The sequence below is a fragment of the Rhincodon typus genome, chromosome 4, assembly GCF_021869965.1.
Source record: "Rhincodon typus isolate 14 chromosome 4, sRhiTyp1.1, whole genome shotgun sequence".
NCBI lineage: Eukaryota > Metazoa > Chordata > Chondrichthyes > Orectolobiformes > Rhincodontidae > Rhincodon > Rhincodon typus.
The window spans coordinates 89,486,332-89,506,909 of record NC_063335.1 but is presented as its reverse complement, the minus strand read 5'-3'; the positions used below and the strand labels follow the sequence as shown (position 1 = coordinate 89,506,909).

General features: G+C 41.1%; 1 protein-coding gene across 1 annotated transcript in view; it reads left to right on the top strand.

The window, feature by feature from the left end:
* kif9 (kinesin family member 9) overlaps positions 1–20,578 on the top strand; it is an 85,627-nt gene that overhangs the window by 51,658 nt on the left and 13,391 nt on the right. The window contains exons 12-15 of the mRNA XM_048596164.1: positions 5,706–5,761; positions 9,827–9,917; positions 13,628–13,755; positions 16,184–16,366. Of these exons, the coding sequence (XP_048452121.1) occupies positions 5,706–5,761; positions 9,827–9,917; positions 13,628–13,755; positions 16,184–16,366 (458 nt within the window). The remainder of the gene's footprint in view (positions 1–5,705; positions 5,762–9,826; positions 9,918–13,627; positions 13,756–16,183; positions 16,367–20,578) is intronic.

The window sequence follows — 20,578 nt, the reverse complement described above, 5'->3', positions numbered from 1 at the left end:
TGTTTTGTTCAGATGATGAAAGGTTTATTTCTCTTCCCAAGGAAAATAAGATATTTCCATTGATATTTTCATTGATATTTCATGAGTCTGAGCATTGCATGTAGTGAAAATTGGGCAAGTGGCGATGGACGATATACGGAAAGGCCATGGAGATAGAGCGAGACAGAGAGAGAGTGTGTGTGTGTGTGTGTGTGTGTGTGTGTGCGCGCACGCGCGTGCGTGCAATAACGTCAATGGTGGTGATGATGGGAAATGAGGTTGGTGGAGGCATTTGAACAATGTTAGGAGCCATGCATTTCTGGTGGGCCTTCTCAACAGCCCCACGCTGCTCCCATGTTTGCAGTTTGCAAACTGTATGTTGACCTTCATAGCAAGAGGATTCGAGTTCAGATGCAGGAATGTCTTCCAGCAATTGTACAGGGTCTTGGTGAACCCACACCTGGAATATTGCATGCAGTTTTAGTCTCCTTACCTGAGAATTGTTGTTCTGGCTTTGGAGGGAGTGCCAAAAGGTTTATCAGACTGATTCCTGGGATGGCAGCACTGATGTATGAAGAGAGACCGGATTGATTAGGACTATATTCACTGGAACATATAGAAACTTAGAGATCTTATAGAAACCTACAAAATTCTAACAGGACTAGAAAGGGTAAATGAAGGAAGGATATTCCCAATGACAGGGGGGACCAGAACCATTCACAGTCTAAGATTATAGTGTAGTTCATTTAGGACTGAAATGAGGAGAAATTTCTTCACTTAGAGTGGTGAGCCTTGGAATTCTCTGCACAGAAAGTGGTAGAGGCCAAAATATTGAATGGTTTTAAGAAGGAGTTCGAAGTACCTGCAGTTCTTAGGGCTAAAGGGATCAAAGGATATGGGGAGAAAGCAGGAATAGAGGTAAATTGGATGATCAGCCTTGAGCATATTGAATGGCAGAGCAGGCTCGAAGAGTCAGTCTACTCCGCCTCCTCTTTTCTATGTTTTAATACTTTTATGAGCAATGTCATTGTATCCTTTTCATTGACTCTGGCCTTGAACCCACTGAGGCATCCTCTTTCTAAAGCATAGCAATATCCTCCTTAACCAATACTGATATGCTTCCTGCTTTCCTTCCTTTTCTATCTTTTCTGGAAAACTTATAGCCATGATATTTAACACCTAATCTTGCCCTTCCTTGAACCAGGTCTCTGCTGTTGCCACAATATCATATTACCACGTGAAAATTTCATCTGTAACTCCCCAACCTATCTACTATACTACTTGCATTTACATATATGCACATTAACTCTGTTTTAGACTTCCATTCTTTCTCACGACAGCATTAGCAAAATGCCTCACAAAGAAATCAGTCCCAGCCTTGTTCAGGTGCAACCAGTCTGGCTTGTACAGGTGGAATCTTCCCCAGAGACTGATCACATTTGAACACAGCAGGCCAAGCAGCATCAGACGAGCAGGAAGGCTGACATTTCGGGCCTAGACCTTCTTCAGAAATGGGGGAGGGAAAGGGGGTTCTGAAATAAATAGGGAGAAACGGGGAGGCGGATAGAAGAGGGATAGAGGAGAAGATAGGTGGAGAGGAGACAGACAGGTCAAAGAGGCAGGGATGGAGCCAGTAAAGGTGAGTGTAGGTGGGGAGTTAGGGAGGAGATAGGTCAGTCCAGGGAGGATGGACAGGTCAAGGGGGCGGGATGAGGTTAGTAGGTAGGAGATGGGGGTGGGGCTTGAGGTGGGAGGAGGGGATAGGTGGGAGGAAGGATAGGTTAGGGAGGCGGGGACAAGCTGGGCTGGTTTTGGGATGCGGTTGGGGGAGGGGAGATTTTGAAGCTTGTGAAGTCCACATTGATACCATTGGGCTGCAGGGTTCCCAAGCGGAATATGAGGTGCTGTTCCTGCAACCTTCGGGTGGCATCATTGTGGCACTGCAGGAGGCCCAGGATGGACATGTCGTCTGAGGAGTGGGAGGGGGAGTTGAAATGGTTCGTGACTGGGAGGCGCAGTTGTTTAGTGCGAACCGAGCGTAGGTGTTCTGCAAAGCAGTCCCCAAGCCTCCGCTTGGTTTCCCCAATGTAGAGGAGGCCACAACGGGAACAGCAGATACAGTATACCACATTAGCAGATGTGCAGGTGAACATCAGCTTCATGTGGAAAGTTTTCTTGGGGCCTGGGATGGGGGTGAGGGGGGAGGTGTAGGGGCAGGTGTAGCACTTCCTGCGGTTGCAGGGAAAAGTGCCGGGTGTGGTGGGGCTGGAGGGGAGTGTGGAGCGGACAAGGGAGTCCCGGAGAGAGTGGTTCCTCCGGAAAGCAGATAAGGGTGGGGAGGGAAAAATGTCTTTGGTGGTGGGGTCGGATTGCAGATGGCGGAAGTGTCGGAGGATGATGCATTGGATCCGAAGGTTGGTAGGGTGGTACGTGAGGACGAGGGGGATTCTGTTTTGGTTGTTATTGTGGGGAGGGGGTGTGAGGGATGAGTTGAGGGAAATGCGGGAGACACGTTCAAGGGCGTTCTCAACCACTGAGGAGGGGAAGATGCGGTCCTTGAAGAATGAGGACATCTGAGATGTACAGGAGTGGAATGCCTCATCCTGGGAGTAGATGCAGCAGAGGCGAAGGAATTGGGAATAGGGGATGGCATTTTTGCAGGAAGTTGGGTGGGAGGAGGTGTATTCTAGGTAGGTGTGGGAGTCGGTGGGCTTGAAATGGATATCGGTTTCCAGGTGGTTGCCAGAGATGGAAACAGAGAGGTCCAGGAAGGAGAGAGAGGTATCAGAGATGGCCCAGGTGAACTTAAGGTTGGGATGGAAGGTGTTGGTGAAGTGGATGAACTGTTCGAGCTCCTCGTGGGAGCACGAGGCGGCGCCGAATCAGTCATCAATGTAGCGGAGGAAGAGGTGGGGTTTAGGGCCAGTGTAGCTACGGAAGAGGGATTGTTCCACGTAACCTACAAAGAGGCAGGCATAGCTTGGGCCCATGCAGGTACCCATGGCCACCCCCTTTGTCTGTAGGAAGTGGGAGGAATTGAAAGAGAAGTTGTTGAGGGTGAGAACGAGTTTGGCTAAGCGGATGAGGGTGTCAGTGGAGGGGGACTGGTCGGGCCTGCAGGACAGGACGAAGCAGAGGGCCTTTAGGCCATCTGCATGGGGAATGCAGGTGTATAGGGACTGGATGTCCATGGTAAAGATGAGGTGTTGGGGACTGGGGAATTGGAAGTTTTGGAGGAGGTGGAGGGCGTGGTTGGTGTCACAGACGTAGGTGGGGAGTTCCTGGACCAAGGGGGAGAAAATGGAGTATCAATAGTTGGAGGTAAGTTCGGTGGGGCAGGAGCAGGCGGAGACAATGGGTCGACCAGGGCAGTCAGGTTTGTGGATTTTGGGAAGGAGATAGAAGCGGGCGGTGCAGGGTTGGGGAATGATGAGGTTGGAGGCTGTGGGTGGGAGGTCACCTGAGGTGATGAGGTTGTGGATGGTTTGGGAGATGATGGTTTGGTGGTCGGGGGTGGGGTCATGATCAAGGGGGCGGTAGGACCTGTCCATCTTCCCTGGACTGACCTATCCCCTCCCTAACTCCCTAACTCCCCACCTACACTCACCTTTACTGGCTCCATCCCCGCCTCTTTGACCTGTCTGTCTCCTCTCCACCTATCTTCTCCTCTATCCATCTTCTATCTGCCTCCCTATCTCTCCCTATTTATTTCAGAACCCCCTTCCCCTCCCCCATTTCTGAAGAAGGGTCTAGGCCCCAAACGTCAGCTTTCCTGCTCCTCTGATGCTGCTTGGCCTGCTGTGTTCATCCAGCTCTGCACCTTGTTATCTCAGATTCTCCAGCATCTGCAGTTCCTACTATCTCTGATCACATTTGGCTGGGTGTGACTTTGTGACAGGCCAAGAAGCCTACCTGACAGTTCTTAAGTGGATTGGAGCTTGATCTGTTGGAATTCCTCTCTGTGGGGTTTAGTCACCCTTGAAGATGGCTGTTCCCTGTTTCATGCAGAGGACACTAAATCTCACTGCAGAGGAAGTGTTCACTCAGCTTTCTACTCACATTATTTAGAATCTGTTCCATGTAATCATTTACAGCTGATTTAAAAGTAAAATAATGCAGATATTGGAAATCTGAAACAAAAACAAAAAAGGCTGTGAAATCTCAGCAGCTCAGACACATCACTTTTCAGGTTGATGGCCTTTCATTAATGGATTGATGATATGGGGAAGATGGCATGGTAGCCCTCAGGCAGAAAAGTTATCACCTTGACAGATTAACTGTCTGAAGTTTTGGCAAAGATCTGTAGCTCGGGTTGTGGATGAGGTTGTTGACTTGCTCGCCAAGCTGGCTTGTTTTTGTTCAGATGTTTTGTCACCATGCCAGGTGACATCATCAGTGGAGCCTCTGATGAAGTGATTTTATTCTACTCCACTTGGAATTTATACTGTCCGGACCCTTATGGTGAATACTGTCATCTCCGGTTTTGATCTGTATGGGTTTGGAAATGGGGTCCAATTGTTTATGTTTGTTGATTGAAGTATGGTTGGAGAACCATGCCTCTAGGAATTCCCGTGCGTGTCTATGTTTGGCTTGGGTTACTATGGTTACTTCATCCCAGTTAAACTGATGGCCTTCATTGTCTGAATGTACTGATATGAAGGAGATTTTGTTATGCCGTTTTGCTACTGGCTGATGTTCCTTAATATCAGTACATTCAGACAATGAAAGCCATCTATTTAACTGGGACAAAGTAACCATAGTAGCCCAAGCCAAACATAGACACATACAGGAATTCTGAGAGGCATGGTTCTCCAACCATAATTCAAACAATAAACATATAGAATTGGACCCCATATACAAACTCATACAGATCAAAACCAGAAATGACAGTACTCACCATAACGGACCGGACAGTATAAATTCCAAGTGGAGTAGAATAACATCACTTCATCAGAGGCTCCACTGATGATTCACCGGGAATGGTGACAAAACATCTGAACAAAAACAAGCCAGCTCAGCGAGCAAGTGAACAACCTCAGATTAACTGTTTCTCTCCACAAATTCTGCCTGACCTGCTGACAGTAACAACAGGCAAATTCTGTTAACAAACTTTCAGTTTCTTTCAAAATTTAAAAAAATGACATATTCAAAATGTTGAACTAAATTTCAACTTGTGATATGGCTATGAGTAGTTTCAAGAGAACATTTATTCACACGAAATTGCCAGCCTTTACACTCTCTTTACACTGCCCTCCTTTAACAATCACTCTGTCCAACTACTGGATAATAGAATCAGAGATAGTAGGAACTGCAGATGCTGGAGAATCCGAGACAACAAGGTGCAGGGCTGGATGAACCAGCAGGCCAAGCAGCATCATAGGAGCAGAGAGGCTGACGTTTTGGGCCTAGACCCTTCATCAGAAAAGTTGGGAGACTTGGCTAAAATAACCGTGTGCAATGAACCTGAGAATTTATGCATTCTATATCGGTGAAATTTGTAGTACACACTTCTAATACAACTATCATGTCTCTGGCAGGAAATTCCTATTGGACAACCACGTGTAAACCATTGTTGTATAAGATAGAACACTGCCTCTTTATAAAAAAAAGGCTAAAAAAAATCCTTTGGGTCAGGCATTTAAGTTGTAGAATTAAAAACAACACTGCAATGGTTGTGTGTGATGATTAATTTCAAACTAACCATTTGACCAATTTAATTTTACAAGATCACAAACCTCAGACAACTCCGTGAATCCTTTGCACAGTTCAAGATAATATTGCAGTGAGTACTGATGTATGCTCTCATTTTTCTGTTATGCTTTCATTAAATTGAGATGATGCCTTGGATTATAAACACTCCCAGGACAGATACTGCACAGAGCAGGAATAGAGTAAAGCTCCCTCAAATTTGTCCCATTGAACTCTTGCAGAGAAGATACTTAATAGGTAAGATCAAGAGTGACATTTCCTCTACATTGCCCATCATGCCCTCCCAGGTAAGATACTCTCTTTATCCTGTCCACCAAACACTCTCAGGTCAGGTAAAGCAGGGACAGATAGAAAGTAAAGCCTTCTCCACATGGTCCCATTAAGGATGCCTAAATCAGATGGGATGATTAGGTACATGGTAAAGTTTCCTCTGCAGTGCCCCACCAAGGGGCTCCAGGTACCGGAAAAGTAAGATACAGACTAAAGCTCCCTCTATTCTACATAGTTAAAAACTTTCAGATTTCCTTTGAATATACTACATCAGTATCAGCTTTAAAAATTGTCAAATTTAAACCACATTGTGTTAAAGACAAACTGTATGTAACTAATGAAATGAGTTTTTTGATGAGGTAACAGAGGGCTGATGAGGGTAATGCAGTTTATATGGTGTATATGGTCTTTCAAAAGGTATTTGATAAAGTGCCATGTCATAAGCCTTTCAGCAAGATTAAAGCCAGCTGTATAAAGAGAACAATAGCTAAATGACTAGAAACAGCAATCAATGACAAGTGATTATATTTCATACTGGAGAAAGGTGTTCCACAACAGTTGGTAATGGATTTATTGCTTACATTGATCTGTACTCATGAACTAGACCTGGGTGTACAGACCACAATTTCAAAATTTGCAGATGACACAGAAGTATAATGTACAATGAACTGTGATGAGAATCGTGGTAGATTTAAGAGGCCATGGGATAGTGAAATGGGCAGATATGTATTTGATAAAGTTTAATGGAAATGAGTGGAAAGTGATGTAATATTAACAGCAAGAATGAGGAAAGAAATTATAAACAAGGGTGCAATTCTAAAAGGGTGCAGAAATAAAGAAACCTGTGTGAATATGTGTACATTGTTTGAGGTAGCTCGGCATAGAGATCCTACACTTTATAAATGGAGGATGGCGTACAGGATCATGGAAGTTTTGATGAACCTTTAAGAATCATTTGATCAGCCCCATTTGGAGTACTACAGTCAATTCCAGGCATCACACACTTGTAAGAATTGAAGGCTATAAATATAGTGCAGAAAGATTTTCTGAGATGCTTCCAAAGATGAGAGACTTACTTTGCAAGCATAGGTTCAAGAAGCTGGAATTGTTCTCATCAGAGAAGAGAAGGTCGAGAGGTGAATCAAAGAAGTATGCAAAATCATAAAGGATATAGAGATAGTAAATAGAAGAGAAATTATTTCCATTAAGCAGAAGGATCAGCAATCGGACAACGCCATGGGGGTTGGTGGCTCACTTGACTGGATGACTGGCTCACAATGTGAGCACCACCAAACTCAAATTCCTGTATTGATGTCATTATGATGCTCCTGCCTTCTCAAATTCATTTGAGGCATGGTGATTCTCAGTTTAAACTCACCAACAAATCGTCTTTTTCTAATGAAAGAGAAATCTATGGACCTCTGGGACTATGACAACATTTGCTTTCACTTTGGCAATATTTCAGTAAATGGTTATAATCAGTAAATTGAATGCTATGCCTATGAAATAACTCCACAGAGGCCAGTATCTCATCACCAAGTCACCCTTTATTTACATGTGCATAGTACTTGACGTTGGTCCAGCTTCAGAACCAGCTCTCAGAGTGAATAGAACCTCTGACACTCGTATTTATATCTGTCAGCCAGAATCCATTATTGGACCAGGTTAACAGCCCAAATCAGGGAGATAATATTCTATGACGTCTACTTGGCTGACCTTGTTAGAATTGCTTCAGGCTGAAATGATGTTTGAGGCAAATTCAGTCTTTCAAAAGGGAATTGAATAAACCTTTGATGCAGAAACAGAAATTACAGGGCTTTTGGGAAAGGATTTGGTGTGGGAAATTGTTGGAGAAAACTGACAGGTGTTTGATAAGCTGAATGGTGCTGGAATAATTTTGATTCTGTGTTGCATTATGATCAATGTTGCTGGTAATATCAGACAAGTCAAATCCCAGAGTGAAACCTGACTTGATAGACCAGAAGTTTTATTTTCCTTTTTGTTACCAATGGAGTCAGTCACTGAATATATTTGCAAGATCCTGTCCATGTACTTTTAACAAAAACATTAAAGTTTATTTCAGGTGTTATGGACCAGGCCAGACCCTCTCAAAATATTTTAAGAAGGTAGTCTAGACCCTAACTTTTCTTATTTTAAAGGCAGGTGTGAAGTGGGTGATCCAGGTGTGATGCAACTGGTCCAACCAGTAAAGCAAAACAAAATTTATTTATACACTACAGTTGAAACATGAACGAAAGAAAGCGGAATTTAGAGTAACTTAACTATTGGAAAACCTACCCGACCCGATCCAGAAGCTTAACTAATTAACTTTTCTATGTAGTAACATCCCATTAACACAACCCTTGGCAAAAAGATAAATTCAAACACAGATTCTTACAGGCAGGAGGGAACAACATCCAGAGAAGATCTCAGAGAAAGTCAGAGGAATCCTTCACTGAAGCTTGCGACATTTCTGGTACTCGAAGCATCTTGCGACTGCTACAGCTAAAAAAACTAGAAAAAGACTGAACTGGGAGAACTGGCCACTCCGCTTCTATTGTTAAACTGTTGCTCCCTAGACTCTTTGGTACCTCTGCCTTTACAATCTCTCTTCAAAAAAATCAAGGACCCTTATTAACCTTATTAAAGTGACAGCATCGTCACACAGAGAAGAAACAAAACAAACTGTATTACACTATATAAGAACTATTGGACTGATCCCATTACAAACAGTGGAAAGAAAGAATCACAGAATTGTTACAAACCAAAAGGAGGCCATTCAGCAGCAATACCCTCGTAAGCTTTCAAACCTCAGTGTCCTGTCTCTACGCTAAAGTCTGCTTCTCAGCTGGCACAGTTGTGGTCAGCTCCCCTTTTGGCAAATTCACTAGATGCTATATTTTTCAGTTAATATGTTTTCTTGATATTTAAAACAATCTGCTATCTCAGTTTCCCATTACTTAACATGGATACCTGATACTCAAGTCTTCAGTAGTTTTGTAGCATGTCTCACTATCAGATACTCCCACAAACTATGTGGCACCCCAGGATTTCTCCTGGGCTCCAATTGTTTGAAAAATGCTCTTAACAGCACCTTTGCTGTTCTTGGCCTCTTGTCCTTACCTGAACCTGCTTCAAGCCCCCTCTCTCTCTCATGTTTGAAAAATTCAATTCAGCAAAATACCTTAATAACTATCTCAACGGGTGAATTGATAGTCATTTAGTTGAGATCATGTGATTTCTTTTAAATGCTGTTTTAAACTTAATGTTCAAAATTACTTTCTGACTTTTGCAAAAATAAATCAGATCTTTACAGAATAACTAAATCCATTTTCCCTACTTTCGAACCAAGTCCTCAAATAATAATAGCATTATAATCTTCATAACAGTTGTGATTGGCTATAAGTGCATTGGGGTATCCTAAGGTCAAAAAAATTACCAATGAGATCTAAGTCTTTCTTTCTTAACAAACAAAAATGCACTCAGGTCAGTTATAGGATAAGCTGAAAATAGAGGATGACACCACTACACTATCCCATCATGGATCAGTTACAGTAAAGCTCTCTCTACACTGTTAAGCCAACTGCTTTCAAATAAGGTTTATCGCTGGTGCTCTAATTTTGTTGCTGTATCTAATGCAGCCTTTTCATCTGCTGCCTTGTCTCTGTTTACTAGTGTCTCTCCGAATCTCTCTGGCTTTGCTTCTGCCTGTTTCTTTCTCTGTCCCTGATTCCACCTCTGCCTGTAAAATTGCCTTTATCCCTGCAACTTCTTGCTGCTATCTGTTTCTGCTTCAGAGTTTTCAGCAAAATTCAGTTCACAGTCAAAACCATAATTTCTGATTTTATTCCCCTTCTTTCACATCAAGGCAACAAGGGCAGGAAATAGAGACTGCATTGCGGAAGAAGTACATTCTGATTGATAAAATGAATAAAGCAACTAGTTATACTCCTGAACCGGTGAGTAAGGGGAAACCTGGGAGATATCATTACCTCAGCATGTTACCATTAGTGCATGTACATGGATATGAGGTGATCGAGGAAAGGGCTGGTTTTTGCCCACACTTTAATTTATTTTTTGTTTAGTCATGTCTCTTACAATGCTGTCTCACACAAGATATAGTTACTTTGATATATAAGTTTGTCATGTCGATGAGCAGCAAGTTAATCCAATGTAATTGGTTGATGGCAGAATTTTGGCAAGAAGGTGGTCTTTCTTTCCCTCTTAAAATATTGACATGGGATTCTTATTTGCATAAGAACATGTAGATAGGGCCTCAACTACTCACCAAAATCACTTTTCAAACGACAGAGAACCCATAAAACAAAGGAGATCAGAAAGACCACCAATCCACTAGTCGTTGTGTCCAGTTTATTTGGCTTACAATGTTCTTGTCTGCTTTGTCCCATTCACAGCACCTATTGAGCAAATCTGATCTGAAATTAATTGTTTGAAACAATGGTTGGAACAGTAACTTCCAAACAGTGAATTGGACATGCACTTGAAAAAGACATCATTTGCAAGGCTATGAGAAAAGAACTTGATCTGGAAAACCTGGAACTCTCTTCACTGTGATTGTACATCTGATATGCACTGCAGTAGTTCAAGAGAATGGCTTACCACAACAAATGACATTGCTAGTGACACAACGCAAGACTAAATAAAATAGGCAGTTATCTGTATTTCTGTATTAGTTCCATTTTTCAAGAAGTGGCTGCGAGGGCACCTTCTTGTTAAATTACCCTCTTAGTTCCTTAATTTTTAATGTAGCTGGATGCTCCTCTGAGTTGGAAGGCTTCAATTGATCATTCAACTTTGAAAACCAATCTGGCATCCTCATGACCTTGATGAACATGAAACTGGCTCCATGCCAGTTTGGGGTATCCCAGTCAGAAATACACATCAATTACTGTTTTCCAGCGGTTAGAATCAGGAGGTGAAAAAAGTCCCAGTTCCTGTTTCCTCCCTTTAAAGTAAAATTCAACCCAGTAACTCTTCTCACATTCTTTCTTGTATGCACACCATTACAGATACAAAACAGAGCAGAAGTAGACTACCTGGTCCATCACGTCTGCTCAATGAGACCATAGCTGATCTGATCATCTATAACTCCACTTTCCTGCCTTTTCCCCATAACACTTAAATCCTCCACTGATTAAACATCTGTCTATCTCAGCCAAGCTTCTACAGCCATAGACTCACTACGCTCGCAAGAAAAAATTCTCCTTTTCTCTGTCTTAAATAGACAACCCATTACCCTGAGATTTGCATTCTGGTCCTAGACTCTCCCATAACAGGAAACAATTTTTTAACATCCACCCTGTCAAGTCCTTCAAGAATCTTGTATGTTTCAATAAGGTTAACTATCATTCTTCTAAACTTCAGTGAGTACAGGCCCAACCTACTCAACCTCTTGTAATAAAACAATCCTACCATATCTGGAATCAAGCTGGTGAACCTTCTGTGGACTGCCTCCAATATCTGTCTTTCTTTCCATAAATAAGGGCACCAAAACTGTTCACAGTATTTAAAGTGTGGTCTAACAAGTGCCTTTTAGCAAGACTTCCCCATTTTTATACTCCATTCACTATACACAATTTCAAGAAACAGCTAGGTGCGCTGCATGCAACAAAGGTTATAGGTGTAGACAAATCTTAACTACTGAAGACCCGTGCTTCAGAATTAACGATACCTTTAGTCAACTGTTGAATTACAGCAATGACACTTGCATTTATCTGACAAAGTGTAAAATATGTGTTCTATCCATTTGAAAAGGACAAATCCAACTTGGCAAATTATCACTCTGTCAGGTTGCTCTCCATCCTCTGCTCGGTGATGAAAGGAGTCTCCAAACAAGCAATGCTGTCATAATGCTGCATTGTCAAAGGTGATATTTTCAAATGAAACATTACAATAAGACCCCATCTGCCTCCTAAGGTGATGTAAAAAAAGAATATCAATCATTCATTTGAAGAGAAGCAGGTAGTGTTCTGGCCAATATTACTCCTCAATCAATATCTAAAAACAACTAAGTCTGAGTTGCAAAGGGACTTGGGAACTCTAGTCCAGGATTCTCTCAAAGTAAACTTGCAGGTTGAGTCAGTAGTCAGGAAGGCAAATGCAACGTTGGCATTTATTTTGAGAGGACTTGAATTTAAAAGCAGGGATGTACTACTGAGGCTTTATAAAGCTCTGGTCAGGCCACATTTGGAGTATTGTGTGCAGTTTTGGGCGCCGTATCTCAGGAAGGATGTACTGGCCCTGGAGCGGGTTCAGAGGAGGTTCACGAGAATGGTCCCAGGAATGGAAAGCTTAACATATGAGAAACGTTTCAGGACTCTGGGACTATACTCGTTGGAGTTTAGAAGGATGAGGGGGGGATCTAATTGAAATTTATAGAATACTGAATGGCTTGGACAGAGTGGATGTTGGGAAGATGCTTCTATTGGTAGGAGAGACTAGGACCCGAGGGCACAGCCTTAGAGTAAAGGGAAGACCTTTTAGAACGGAGATAAGGAGAAACTTCTTCAGCCAGAGAGTGGTGAATCTATGGAATTCACTGCCACAGAAGGCTGTGGAGGCCAGGTCATTGAGTACATTTAAGACTGAGATAGAGAGGTTCTTGATTATCAAGGGGATCAAGGGTTACGGGGAGAAAGCGGGAGAATGGGGTTCATGAACTTATCAGCCATGATTGAATGGCGGAGCAGACTCGATGGGCTGAATGGCCTAAATTCTGCTCCTATGTCTTATCGTCTTATGGTCTTATTAATATTTGTGGGACCTCAATGTGCAAGCTGGCTGCCTTATTACCCACCTTACAACAATGACTGTACTTCAAAAGGGTCTAATTGGCTGTAAAAATGCTTTGGGCACCCTGAAGTTGGGAAAAGCTCTAGATTCCAAGTGCAAGTCTTTTTTTCAAAAAATTAGCTTAAATTTCCACAGTAAATACTATGGTAAAACTAGATTATGTTGCTGTTGCACATTATTTCATTAACCTTTTCTATAATTTTTTTAAATTATGTATAAAACAAGATCCACTATGGTGCTCAATGCTTTCAAAGGCAAAAAGAGACTGTGGAAGCAAATGAGAGCTTTTATTTTGTAAGGCAATTAACAGAAAGGATTTTATGCTTGTTATCCTGGACATGTTATTGTGAACCCACCTAAGCATAAAGTAAAGACCCTGGTAAAGGCTTAGTGTTAAAATTCAGCTTTGAAAAACTTCAAATTTATATCTTTTTTTATGTATATAAAATATTCCCAATTGCTACAAGAAAACAATTTCTAAAAGAAAACATTACATTGGGCACAACAATATTCTCGGGACTTGGTTTCAAATCTCACTATAGCAGTTGGTGAAATTTGAATTAAAAATCTGGAATTTTAAAAAAAGTTAGCCTATTGTAAAATTCCATCTGGTTCACTTTCCCTTTAGGAAAGAAATATGGTTTGACCTACATATGACTCAGGCCTACAGCAATGTGGTTGACACTGAACTGCCCTCTGGGCAGGAATGGGCAATAAATGCTGGCCTAGCCAGTGAAACCCACATCCCATGAAAGATTTTTTTTAAAAATCTATGAGATTTTCTTTTAAAGTATCTTATTACTTGTGTGCACTTCACTAATTGTTTTTTAAGTACCTTGTCCTTTGGTGCTTGCAGGTTGTGACTGAGACAGCTGAAGAAACACATGTTGGAGAAGTTAGTGGTGAGGGATTTGGTATTGGACAAGCTCCAACATCAGCTAAAGCCAAGAAGTTAAAAACCAAGAAGGGCAAAGATCCAACTGGGTTAGAGGTTACATTTTTTTTTCATTGGATTTATCTTTCTTCTTCATGAGCTCTGCTTGAAGAAACTATTCACATAATCTTATTATGTTGTTGCAACCTTCCTCTTGTGCTAATCATTGTAGAATAATATAGTACAAGCAAAGGCAGTTCATGCCGTTGTATTTGTTTCAGCTCTTTGAAGAGCTATTAAATTAGTTCTATTCATCCATTCTTTCTCTTACTATTCCTCATCTCTACCTAAATCGATTTTAAATCCTGATCTCCTGAACCACCTGTAGTTATTGCACAAATCGAATCTTGGTTAACAGTGCTACCCTAACCACATTTACCAAGCTTCCTGTTTTTCCTTGAATATTACATACCAGTCAATATTCACGACTCAACCTTTGCCATCCTGCAGCCGTGTCTCTATCAGATTACGTTTACTTCAGTGTGTGTTTATCATTTTCTTTACTTTCTTATAAATGCTCAGATACAGAGTGTTCAGTTTTGCCTTTTTTGTTATTTTTGTAATGTCTAGTCTTGATTGCATATTCTTAGGTTTTTTTTTCTCTCTGCCCCTTCCTGCCATTCTCTGATTCTCATTTCACAAATTAATGTTTTCCTTTCTGAGCTTGTCTCTATTCTTTGCTATACCCTATCTTTCTGTATTTCATCCCTTGCCCCCATGATTTATTTCAAACTGTCTCTACTTCCCTAGTTATGTGATTTCAAGAACATTGGCCCATTAACATCACTTGATTCTCATAGTATTTAAATGCTTTAAAAATTTGTAAACGTCTGATTCAATGCTTGAGCATCCATAACCCTCTGCTGCAGAGAATTCCAAAAATTCAGAACAATTTCAGTGAAGGGCTAATCCCTGTTCTGGTACTGTGATGCCTAGTTCTAGATTTACTCAGGAGAAATATCCTCCCAGCAGCTACCATATCAAACCCCAAGGATTGTTTCAGTGAGATTACTCCAATTCTTGTAAACTCTAGGGAATTTAAACCTATCCAACACAACCTCTTCTCAGGGCAATGCTTTCATTCCATGAATTAGTTTACTGAGCTTTTCTTGCGAGGCAAGAACATAGTGTACATCCTTAGTTAAGAAAACACAATTGTGCACACTATTCCAGATGTGGTCTCACCAAGGCTCTTTGAAACAGGCCAGGATTTTCAATAAACAGTAAAACTTTCAATTAGTTTCAATGCCCTTGAGACGGGAAGAATCTTATGGACCAGTAAGTGTCAATGATGCAACAAGAAGAACCTAAGTCAGCATCTGTCACTGTTAGTACTTTGCTATAGAGTTATTTTTATAATTTTGATCTGCCAGAAGCTGAATTCTGGACAACTGTTGAAATCTGAACTCCCTAGATGAAATCCAAGTTTTTTTTATCATGAACATTGTTGGCAAGGCCAACATTCTTTTCCCATCTTTAATTACTTTTGAAAAAGTGGTGGTAAGCTAGTTTCTTGAGTGCTACACTCAATGTGCTGGTGGTACACCTACAATGACATTTAGGGGAAGGAGTTCTTGGATTTTGATCCACTGGAGTGAAGGATGGTGTCAAAATTTTGAGAGCTGTTGGAGCTGCACTTAATCAGACAAGTGGAAAGTATTTCATCACAATTTTGACCTGCCCTGTAGATGTGAACAGGTTTTGGGAAGTCAACAGGTGAATTATTTGCCACAGTATTCCCAACCTCTAGTCGTGCTACTCTAGTAATCACAGTGCTTTGATGGCTGATCCAACTAAATTTAGAGACAATGGTAATTCCCCATTATAGTACGAGATTTAGCAATGAGAATGCCTTTGAATGGCAAAGGGGAATGGATACATAATTTTGCTGGAGATGATTACTGCCTGACACTTGTGCAGCAGTTATGTTACTGACATATCGGTTGAAGCCTGGATGTTGTCCAAGTATTATCACAGACATGGAATGGTTAATCACCTGACAAGTTACAAGCAGTGCTGAACACTCAGCAATCATCAGTAAAAATCTACACAAGAAGATTGGGCCCCAGACACTAACTGACGAACTCTTGAGATGATGTTGTGAGACTGAGACAATTGTCTTCCAACAATCGCAATATCTTCTTTTGTGTGGGGGTTTTCCTCCCACTATTTTAATCAATTTACATTTGATCAGAGCTTCTTGATCCTTCAGTCAAATACTACCTTGAAGTCAAGGGCAGTTTCTTATGCCTCACCTTACCTCAGCTATTTTGTCCATGTTTGGATCACGGCTGTAGTAAGGTTTTCAGTTGGAATCCTGAGAGAACCCAACGGAGCATTGGTGAACTATTTTTGGTGAGTGAGCACAGCTTGATAGCATTATTGATGACACCTTTCATTATTTTGCTGATGATTGAGTGGACAACAATGAATATCTGCCTGTTTCTAATTAAATTGATGGTTACTTTGTGTTTACAGTAGCAACGTCAAGAAGGAACAAACCTCCATTGGAGGAAAAGATGTTGAAATGGTTTCACTGGTGAAAGAACCTCCACCTCCTGTCCTTCCTGAGAAAGATACAACACAGAGAGACCATGAAGTACTGAGTGCTGATTCTGCACAGTCAGAAATAGTTATCAAATTGGAAGATAGCAAGCCCAGGTAAGCAGGGCAATTCAGAGACTTGGAAAGAGAATTGGAATTCAACGAATCTGTGATCAGCAGACTTTACACCATAAATCTCCTTTGGTAATGATGTTTGACCCTGATTCAATTGGTTTGGCATATGGAGCAGTAGTTGATGGTGGTCTGGTGATGACAGTAGAAAAGTGGTTAAAATGTGTTCTTGAAGGTAAAAGGTAGAAGAATCTGGTGAATAGGCAAGGTAACCATTTTAAAAACACCAAAATTATGTAGAAGCCAGTAGCCTTTTCTGTTGATTTGCACTGTCCTTGAATTATTTTGGAATGAGAAATTTCCACTGTTTGATAAATTTCGAACTCTTCAAGTATGTATTGAATTCCATCCTTGAAAATTATTTTCTTATCTTTGCCGTTCTGTAATTGTTTGGTGTGATTGACTGTGATCCCATGTGCTTTCAGTTGATCCCTAAAGTCCATAAATGTTCAAGGCACAGTCTGAGAGTTCGAGTGTTGGGTAAAAGCTTAAAAGCCAACCACACACGCTCAGAGATGACTGCCTAACTCATCACACCACTGAGACAGGCTTTGCTGCTGACCATTTGACTGAAGCCTTAAAGTTTTTAAATGGTGGTGAGAGGGAGCAGAGCTCAAATCTTTGTGCAGTTCAGGAAAGGGAGCTGTGAAGCTCACGTCTCGATGTGGTTTGCAAGGGAGAGGGGGTGTCTGGGTTTGCTATTGGAGATTGAGTCTCCATGAGGTTTGGGGAGGGTACCAGAGCCGGAGTGTGTATGGGTTTTGGGGATGCATGGGAGTGTGGAAACAGAATGACTCAAGTCTCTATGCGATTAAGTGGGGAAGGAGCATAGCCTGAATCTCCCACTAGTGTAGTGAATTGCCACCAGTTTCAGTGACAGTGCCCTTGCCATAAAAGGATCTATGGGGCCACAAGGCGGTTCAGTGTTGCTGTAAAGCTGGCTGGAAAGGTCAGTGTTGTCACAGTCTAGCAGGCTGGTGGAGTGACCATACTGATTAGTGCAATTGCTATCCAAAAATCCAAAAAAACTGGTATCCATTCTTTGAAAACCAGTGAGTTTCCAGATTTCTATATGGTTACATGAAACTAGAATGGTACCCATTGCTTTATAGAGTTTGCATCTCTGTCATAATTGAGGACAAATGACAAAACATTGACGAGGTTTTTGACTGTTCCTTCTTGTTCCCTATTATTACAAATGTCCGCCCACTAGGAGACTGGGAAGAGGTGGCATCAAGTTGGGGGGCAGGGTGGTGATGGTTTGAGAAGTGGGACTACTGACTGAATGCAGGAAAGTAGGATTTTGAAGAGGGGCTGCTGATTGAGTAACTGTGCGAGGAGACAGAGTTTGAGAAGAAATTGCTGAGTGACTGATTGCGAGGGGTGGGGAGAAGCTTTGAGAAGAGGGCTGCTGTTTGAGTATGGGAGGATGTTGTGAAGAGGGGCTGGGTGAGGAGGGGGTTGCAAACAGGTTGTATATATACGTGCATAGTTGGAGGTGGTTAGTGGAGGGAGAGGAAATTCACTGAGTCTTCTGACTGCAGAAAATGTGGAGAGCTTCACTGTGCATGAGTACTGAAAATAATAACATCTTTACAAAGTATTTTAAAACATAAATTTTGAGATTTATATGATGTATTATATGTTGAACTATAATATGTGAACTTTAATATATTAAATGTTCCTGATCCTTTATGGCATTTTTTTTGTTGCTGACATCTGTCTTCACATAAATTTTCAAGAGACTTTTTTCAAAACTTCATAAATGGGATATGGATATTGCTAGCAGGGCCAGCATTTGTTGCCCATCTCGATTCTCTCTCTCTGTCTATCTCTCTGTGTTTCTGTTCTTGAGAAGTTGGTGATGAGTTAAAATGGGAGTCACACTGGAAATAGTCTGTGAAGTACTGTCATAGTCCTGTGGCAAGTGTGTAATGCAGTAAGGTCATGTTTTGGGGTCAGTATAGACTTTATCCACTATAACATGCACTAATTCAATTCTGAAAGGCTGTATTCACATTGATGATTTGATACAAATGCATTTAGAGTCCAATGGTGACCATGAAACTAATGTCAATTGTCAGGAAAAACCCATTTGTCCACTAATATCCTTTCGGGAAGTAAACTGTTATTCTCACCTAGTCTGGCCTATATGTGACTCCAGATCCACAGCAATGTGGTTAAGTCTTAACTGCCCTCTGAGCAATTAGGGATGGGCAATAAATGCTGGCCTAGCTAGTGACGCCCACATCTGTGAATGAATTTTAAAAAAACGAAGCTATATGTACCAGTTAGAAAGATTTTAACAAAGATTGAATCTGATTTCCAAAACCATTTGTTACAGAAATCCAATCCCAGAGAAATATCACTGCCTCAGTTTTAAAATCTTTACTTAACTGGAAACTTTCCAGTTCCTTTTCCTTGCACAGGAGATACAATTTTATAATTCCTTTTCACAACAGATGACATGCACCTTTTACAAGTTTGTTGGCCTAAACTTTGTAAATTCTAACAACTTGAAGATTTCTATCCCAAATTCTCCTGGCTTGGAATCTTCGTAGAATAGAAATCACTTTGCTAGGGACTCCCCTGAACTGAAATGGTAAAGGTTCCCTATGAAGAGAAAATCTTTTTTCTTTTGAACTAAACACTTGTTTCTTGTGAATTAGAGTCAATACAAAACTCATCACTTTGTTCTGATTACTCTCCTGGTAATAAACTCTCAAGTATAAACATCTCCAATAATGTTCTGTCAAGTTCTTGATTGCAGTCACATGCTTTATTAGCAATGAGTATTTGAGTCACTGTTCGAGAATGACATTCCGACATTTTAAAAAAAAACGTTAACAGAACTAAACAAAATCTCTCTGCCTTTATTTTAAAATCCAAATTCCAAAATGATATATCTTATATATATTGGTATACTTGGTCCTTAAAAGGTAACTGTAAAGGAAGGTAGAAGAGATGGATTTGGACACATTCTGGGTTGCAGAGAGTTTGCCATATGATTTCTAGGAACTGAAGAGTCAAAAGTTTTGAAGTGTGTTGTGGTTCACCTACTGTTTACAAAAAAATCAAATGACTTTGTGGAAACTGACATTTAAGCTTTTAAGGAAGATCAGAGATTAGTTTTATGGATTTAGTTGCTTGACAAAGTTGTTTTGAAAGAGATGGAGCCATGGACTGAAGGTTGCCTCGCAAAAGCTTCAGCACACAACTAAGAGTGACAATTGAAGGTAGAAATCCTCCAAGAAGCTAGCAGCAAAAAGAAAAGTCTCTCTTGAAATCAAAGTACCTTACAGCAGGATAAGTTGCACAGATCTCACTCACAGTGAAGTATCTTCTGGGTACTTGAAGAATTTCTAGAAATCAGTATCTTTAACTTTCTCTGAGAGCTGAACAGTTAACTTCCATTCAAAGACTTGTGTTTAAATAACTCATCTAAATTAATTTGATTTAAGGATTGCACCACTGTCAGCATTGCGAACTTGATGACAGGAAGTCAACTAGACAGTGAGAATTCTTCCCAATTTTTGTCCTTTGAGTTCAGAATCCTGGCCCTCCAGTGAATTTTCCCATTTTCGTTTTCAAATTTAAAAGAACCCATACAACCTCTGCAGCATTGTATTTCTTTGTCTGTTGTGTTATTTTGTGTACTAAAACAGAAGTTGCTGGAAAAGCTCAGCAGGTCTGGCAGCATCTGTGGAGAAAAAATCAGAGTTAACATTTCGGATCCAGTGACCTTTCCTGAACCGTTCTGAGGAAGGGTCACTGGACCCAAAACATTAACTTTGATTTTTTCTTCACAGATGTTGCCAGACCTGCTGAGCTTTAACAGCAACTTCTGTTTTTGCTCCTGATTTACAGCATCTGCAGTTCTTTCGGTTTTTGTGTGTTTGGAATTAAGGGGATACAGTTTAGTTCTGCATAGCTGCATAGTTGTTCACCAGTTTTGCCATTTATCATACATGTAGCAGCCATGTGTACTATCCACAAGGTGCACTGCAGAAATTCATCAAACATCCTCAAAGAGCACCTCCAAACCCATGACCACTTCCATCTAGAAGGACAAGGATCAGCAAATACATGGGAATACCACTACCTTCAAGTTCTTCTCTAAGCCACTCACCATCCAGACTTGGAAATATATCGTCTTTCCTTCACTTTCGATGGGTCAGAACCCTGGAATTCCCTCCC